This window comes from Suncus etruscus, chromosome 1 (assembly GCF_024139225.1).
Source record: "Suncus etruscus isolate mSunEtr1 chromosome 1, mSunEtr1.pri.cur, whole genome shotgun sequence".
Classification (NCBI taxonomy): Eukaryota; Metazoa; Chordata; class Mammalia; order Eulipotyphla; family Soricidae; genus Suncus; species Suncus etruscus.
The window spans coordinates 204888720-204895645 of record NC_064848.1 but is presented as its reverse complement, the minus strand read 5'-3'; the positions used below and the strand labels follow the sequence as shown (position 1 = coordinate 204895645).

General features: G+C 60.4%; 1 protein-coding gene across 1 annotated transcript in view; it reads right to left on the bottom strand.

Annotated features, from left to right (window-relative positions):
- Positions 1–1726: 1726 nt before the first annotated feature.
- Positions 1727–6926, bottom strand: part of UNK (unk zinc finger) — a 31575-nt gene continuing 26375 nt past the window's right edge. Inside the window, exons 8-16 of the mRNA XM_049770540.1 lie at positions 6281–6423; positions 5599–5799; positions 5281–5346; positions 4990–5164; positions 4702–4803; positions 4436–4624; positions 3497–3678; positions 3000–3251; positions 1727–2894 (exon numbers count right to left, since the gene is read on the bottom strand). Of these exons, the coding sequence (XP_049626497.1) occupies positions 2739–2894; positions 3000–3251; positions 3497–3678; positions 4436–4624; positions 4702–4803; positions 4990–5164; positions 5281–5346; positions 5599–5799; positions 6281–6423 (1466 nt within the window). The 3' untranslated portion in view covers positions 1727–2738. The remainder of the gene's footprint in view (positions 2895–2999; positions 3252–3496; positions 3679–4435; positions 4625–4701; positions 4804–4989; positions 5165–5280; positions 5347–5598; positions 5800–6280; positions 6424–6926) is intronic.

Genomic DNA, 6926 nt, shown 5'->3' with positions numbered 1-6926 from the left:
GTTCAGACACCACCACCACCAACCCCACTCCCTCTGGGCCACTGACTCGAGATAGCACAGCGGTAACGTGTTAGTCTTGCACGCAACGACCCAGGACAGATGGTGGTTCGAATCCTGGCATCCCATATGGTCCTCCGAGGCTGCCAGGAGTGATTTTCTAGCACAGAGCCAGGAGTAACCCCTGAGCACCACAGGTTGTGACCATAAGCCAGCCCCCCAAGAGCCCCCGGGGCCACAGGGACCCTGATAAAGAGAGGGTAGGGCTGCCCCGGGGTAGTTAAGGGTGAAGACCACATGGGCTGGAGCCATAAGTACAGTGAGAAGAGTACTTGCCTTGCACACTTGGAACTTGGGTTCGATCCCCGACATCCTGGATTCCTGAGCTCGGAGCCAGGAGTCAGCTCTGAGCATTGCTGTGTGTGGCCCCAAAATAAACCGTGATGAAAAAAGCTGCTGAGTGGACTGGGACTTAGGAAAGGTCCAGAGGGTGAGTGAGTGGGCCATGAGGGAGCAGGCTCGGAGATAGAAAAAGGGACAATGGGACTGGGACACCTACACCTGAAAATTTTTTTCACAAAAATAAAAACCGATGGAGGTCACCATCATGTCTGCTTAGAAAACATCACTGCGGGGCCCGGAGAGATAGCACAGCGGCGTTAGCCTTGCAAGCAGCTGATCCAGGACCAAAGGTGGTTGGTTTGAATCCCAGTGTCCCATATGGTCCCCCATTCGTGCCAGGAGCTATTTCTGAGCAGACAGCCAGGAGTGACCCCTGAGCACTGGCCGGGTGTGGCCCAAAAACCCCCCCCAAAAAAAAGAAAAAAAAAAAAAGAAAACATCACTGTGGCAGGACCCCAGTTGCTTTCCTGTGCCTGTATGAGGAAACTGAGGCAGAAGGGGCCAACGTCTCTGGATATACCTTCCAGTACCAGGACATTCCCTCCTCCAGCACACTCTTGGGCCTACCAGGGGCCTGAACTGCAGATGGGGAAGTGTTGGAGGGGGCAGCTTCTTCAGGACACAGGATGCCCAGGTTATGAGGACTCGGCCTATTTGGGAACTAGGGCCCAGATGGGTTCCCAGGGCCTCCCAAGTCATGCCTGCTCAGCGTCTGTGTGTGTTGGTAAGGGCCAATGAAAGCCCAGAGCTGGGAGCTATGGAGCAGCAGGCAGTATGAGAAACCCTGAGCATTCAAGGCTCAGGTGATGAGGCCGGTGCATGCTGAGCCACTCTCTAAGAAGCAAATAGAGTGGAGCTTTGGGAATCTGGATGGGGTGAGGGGCTCTGTGGTCAAGGGAGGAGGCAGCGAGGAAGGTCTGTTCCCTCAGCCAGGGCCAGAGTCTGAGCCCACTGAGGGGCCGTTTTTTTTGTTTTTGTTTTTGTTTTTTTTTTTTTGGTTTTTGGGCCACACCCGGCAGTGCTCAGAGGTTACTCCTGGCTGTCTGCTCAGAAATAGCTCCTGGCACGCATGGGGGACCATATGGGACACCGGGATTCGAACCAACCACCTTTGGTCCTGGATTGGCTGCTTGCAAGGCAAACGCCGCTGTGCTATCTCTCCGGGCCCGAGGGGCTGTTTTTAAACCTGCCCAGGCAGGTTTTTAGGGTGTCTGAACCTACTGGGGGGCAGAGTAGGTGCAGGCCCCTTGGAGGGGATCCCTATCCCACATGTCTCAACATGGATGCTCCTGGGGGCCCCACCCCCATCCCCATTGACACAGCCAACTCAAGTTCATAGTTTATTTCCAATAGGTTTGGAGCTTTGTTGATTTTTGCATTTTTATAAAAAAAAAAGTTTTCACTTAATTCATTGAAAGCCCTTTCTTCCGTGCTGAGTCCGAGGCGGGGGTTGTGGGGGGGCCTGGGCTGGAGACAGACTCTTCCGGCCCTCCCACCCCTACCTCGGGGTCCCCGATGCCAGGAGGGAGCTGGTGGGGTGGCCGTCCCCCCCTGCCCGCCCACCCGCTGCCTCTGTCTGGACAGAACAACGTTTCAATGGAAGCTAAGACGAGACCCACGGGACAGGCACACACACACAATCGCGCCCGCACCGCACACGGACGTCACCGCACTCAGAGCACCAGGAACGCGGCGCCTCCCCACCGCTGCCCTGCTAGCTGCCACGGGGAGAGCGAGGGCCAAGTGGGCCCCAGACCTCAGGTGCCCCGAGGGTGGGACACCGGAGGCTTTGCCCTCCCAACCCCCTAAGGAGCTTCAAGGGTCAGGCATGGCTGCGTTGGCCTCCAGCCCTGGCCTAAAATACACATTTGGTAAAACCTATAGGAGCTATGCGAGAAGGCTGGACCCCGCACACCTGCCAGGCCCCCAAGGGGGACCCCTCCCCTCAGCCCACTGCAGCCTGGGGCTGTGGGTGAAAAATGGGGTAGGGGTAGGGGGAAGCACCCCGGCCTCCTCCTCCTCCTCCTCACTCAGTCGGGCCCCAGGAGGAAGTTACAAAGAGTTAGTTCCTACGTGTACAAAAAACAAGGCTCCCGGCCCAAGGCTGCTGCGGGGAGGGGGGCAGGGGACTGCAAAAGTCTTTGCTTTTAAAAAGTGCTTGGTAAAGTCTTTTAAAGTGTGTGTCTATACCGTTCCAGATATACACACAGACACTGTTCCCACGCTGGCCGCCGCACACAGATGTATACAGTCATGTACATACATACATACATACATACATACATATATATAGATACTTTAAAAAGTCCTAGTTGGGGAAGGGGGCCGGGCCTGCGGGGTCACGACTGGAGGGCGTGGGCGCGGCCTGGCTGGCAGACGGGGCACTCGCTGCCCTGGGCACAGAGCTCGCACAGCACAGCGTGTTGGCAAGGCAGCACCGCCCGGTCCTGCTCCTGACACTGAAGGCATTTCACCGACTGCATGTGGAACACGGCCTGCGAGGGGGGGGGGGGGCAGAGGGGGGGGGATGGAGTCAGTCAGGGCCAGGTTGGCATTCCCCACCTGCCACCCCCAACCCTCACCCACTGCTCTGGGCCCACCTTGTCCACCCGCTCCAGGTGGGCCCGCAGCTGCTTCTGCAGGGAGTAGAGTGTGGCCAGCGACAGGGCCTCGAGATCCGCGAAGGCGGGCAAGGCCGGGTCGGCAGCATGCAGCCGCTCCAGTTCCTCCTGCAGCCGCTTCACCTGCACCTCCAGTGCGTCCCGCTGCTCCCGCGCCAGCTCGCACTCAGCACCCGCAGCACTGGCCCGTTCGCCTGCCTCTTCTGCTTCCTTCTTCCACGCATCACAGGCCTGTAGAGGGTGAGGGATGGGGATCTCATTACCCAGACCTCTGCCCTGCCCCCATTTCCCCATGATGGGGGGGGGACAGATGGGGAGCCCTCCTTCCCAAGACAGAGGGAGCAGATGGTGCCCATGGCCTTGGGGAGAGCTACAGGCTGGAGCTGGGAAACCAGGTGCTGGGAAGAAGCATCCCCACCACAGGGCCTGTGCAAGGCTCCTCTGTGCCCGCATCCATGCACCCAGGGGCCGTCTACCTGCTTCGCCTGCTGCCAGGACTCCTCCCACTGCTTGATGGTGCCGTTCGCGTCCTCCAGCTCCTGCCGCAGGCGAGCCAGCTCGGCAGCCCCCGGGCCTGACAGAAAGGCAGGGGAAGTGCCTGGGGAGAAGCTTCCAGAGGCAAAGTGCTCCCAGATGCTGCTGTTCATCCCGTTCAGACCTGCCCCAGGGAGGGGAGGCAATCAGAGCCCGCAGAGGGCATCCTCGTCCGGCCTGGCGCCCCAAGGGCATCTGAGTGGGCACGGCCAGGCTGGGGTGATGGTTGGCAGAGGGGCCTGTGAAGGCCCAAGGGAGGTGAGGAAAGGCAGGGGGTGGTGGTGGTCGTGGTATCCAGGGAAGGCCAGGCAGGGCCACGTGCCACCTGGAGCCACACAAACAGGATGTGGCGGGGCCAGGCTGGGGCCGCTTCCACTGCTGCAGCAGGAGGAATCAGGGTCACGGCCTGGAGGGCTGCCCCAAGCCACTCCTGCTGACAGGAGCAACACAAGCCAAACTGTAGCCTGAAGGTTGTACCTCCAAGCCTGGGCCAGATATACATGCTGATAGGCCAGGGCCCACATGCATGGTCAGGGCTGGGGCCTGAACCTGGTGCTGCCAAACCCACAGATGGGAGAAGCGTGAGGTCAGCATGTGGCCTGACTCCAGCAGTGACCCTTGCAATGGTCCCCACCCTGGGCAGAGGTCAGAGGGTGGCTGGGGCCCAGCCTGTCCCTCTAGCAGTGACTGAGGCACATGGTACATGTGGGAATAAGTGCCCAGGGCCCCTCCCCAATCATACTCCTGCAGTGAGTGGTGGGCTGTAGCTATGCCTGCCAGGAGCCCGGGTTCTGCTCCACACTTGCCCTTCAGCTCCTGCAATCCCACAGCTACGCCCTGCCTAACTCACAGCTCACACTCAGGGGTGCCCTCCCTCTTACCCAGAGAGCTCCGGGACGCGGAGGTGCCCAGGAAGGTGTTCTCAGCCTGGCTCAGCGGGCCCTGGGGCTGCTGTAGGAAGTGTGAGGAGAGGCTGACGGGCGGGGATGGGGAGGCCGAGTGGAAGGATGCGGAGCTGCCCAGGGACCCTGGGATGTTGACAGGTGCCGAGCTCTGTAACAAGCTGCCTCCTGTGGGCGCAGGACGCAGGTGAGGGCAGGCTGGGCCGGACCCAAAGTGCCCGGGGACCCCAGGCCGCCCCCAGTACCAAGCGTGACGCTTCCGGGGTGAGACGCGGCACTGCCGTCAAAGGTCTTCTCCAGGGCGGCCACCCCGAACTCATTCAGGTCCAAGTCGTCCAGGGCTGACTCTGAGGACAGGGGTGGGAGGTGAATGCCCAGCCTCCACTTGCACCCCGGGCCCCCATCCAGTCCCCTGCACAATCCCTCAAAGCCTCTCCTCGTTGTTTTACTCCTTCTGGTGACACTCAGCAGCAGTGGCCATTGTGATAAGACCCAGCCTAGTCTCATTCATGCCTGTCCCGTGGCCACGTTACCTATGACCGACTCGACCGTGTCGCTGGTGGGGTAGAAGGGCAGGGCGTTGGCATTCATGCCAGGGGCGCTGCTGGGGCCTGCGGGACTGGGGGGCGTGGCGGCCAGGCTGGATGTGATGCTAGAAGAGACGCTCGAGTTGAGGGGGCTGCCTGCAGGGAGGAGGCCCAGCACGTCCTGCAACGAGAGCGAGGGAGAGAGGCAATGGGGGCGCCACAGGCACAGGTGGCAGGAGTGCAGATGCCTGGGGGGGGGGGTTGGGGGAGCACAGGGTGCGGAGGGCATGTCCCTACCTGTTTAGGCTGCAGCAGGGACGGCTCGTGACTCCGGGGCTCTAGTGAGTGGGATTTTAATTTGGCCTGAGACAGAAGAATGGGACTGGGGGTGAGGGGCTGTGGGGGCCTCCCCTCAGTGTCCTCCCAAACGGCAATCAGGGTCCCACACACAGCCCCTCACTCAAGGCTCCAGGTCCCAGCCCTCCTGGTACCCAGAAGCTCTTTGTCAAGTAGGCTCAGGCCTGGGCTTGGGACTCTGGGCTCAGCCTCTCCCACCTGTCCTCTGTAGGAGCTCGGGGAGCATGGGGGCCACCTTGGCCAACCCTGGGCCCTTACCTGGCATTTGAAATTTTTCAGGTACTCGGCTCCCACCTGGTCCTCCCTCTCAAAGCCAGGAGCCTTCTTATAGCTGCCGGGGGCGAGGCCCGACTCCCCAGGGAAGACGATTCCTTCTAGGTTGGGGGGTTTTCGCAAGGAGCCAGGAGGAGACCCACAGAGGGGGGAGGGGCTACCTAGACTGCTGTTTCTACAGAGGAGCTGCCGAATGGAAAGGGGAGTGGGGTCAGTGAGCCCGGCCACCATATCTGTCCCCTCCCTGCCCACAAGGAGCTGGGTTGGATGGGGGGGGGTCACAGGCCTTGCTGCTCCCAACAGTTCTACTCAGGCCGACCCCACACCCCAGCTCTGGATGTAGGGATGCTCATGCAGGGGTCCTCAAACTTTTTAAACAGGGGGCCAGTTCACTGTCCCTCAGACCATTGGAGGGTCTGACTCTAGTAAAAACAAAACTTATGAACGAATTCTTATGCACACTGCATATATCTTATTTTGCAATGAAGAAACAAAACAGATACAAATACAATATGGGCCCTCGGGCCATAGTTTGAGGACCACTGCTCCAATGGGGTCGGGGCCCAAGACATATCAAGACGCCCCCCCCCCTGCCCTGGGCCACCGCCACCGCCACCACCACCACCACCACCACCACCACCACCACCACCACCACCCCCGCACGTACAGCGCTAAGATCAGGGGCGTGTGGGCTGGAGGGGCTCACGGGCACAGAGTCGCCGGCGGCGGAGGGCATGTAGAGGACGGGGCCGGGCTGGGTGGGGCTGGACACGGCGGAGGAAGGCGGCAGCTCATCGCCGAGAGAGGGCTCTGCGGGGGTCGGTGCGGGGTCAGCGCAGTGGCTCGGCCCAGGACTCCCTGTGCAGTGCTCTCGGCACAGGCTGTGTGCCCAGTACTGTTAACTGTGAAGCCCAGGGGTGCCATGGCCTCTCCTCACCCAGGACTTGAAGGTGGGCTGCAGAGCTTGAAAATCCAAGCCCTGGGCTGCTTCTTCGCTTGGTGGCTGGCCCTGGGCCCATGCTAGGGACAGTTGGAGCCTCCCTGCCCTCCTGGCAACTCTCACTGAATCCCAGAACTCTGTGAAGGGGGAGCTTGGAGGAGACATGGTCATGTGTGTCTATGTGAGCAGGGGGGAGGGTCGCCTGCCTAGGCCAGATGTGTCTCCAGAGATACAAATGGGTGCTGGTTTGAGGATTTATTTGGAGGAGACAAGGGTGCCTGACTCCCTCTGGGACACACCTCCAGCCCAATTCTTGTAAAAGCGAGATTTCAGGGGCCAGAGAGGTAGGACAACGGGGAGAACATTTGCTTTA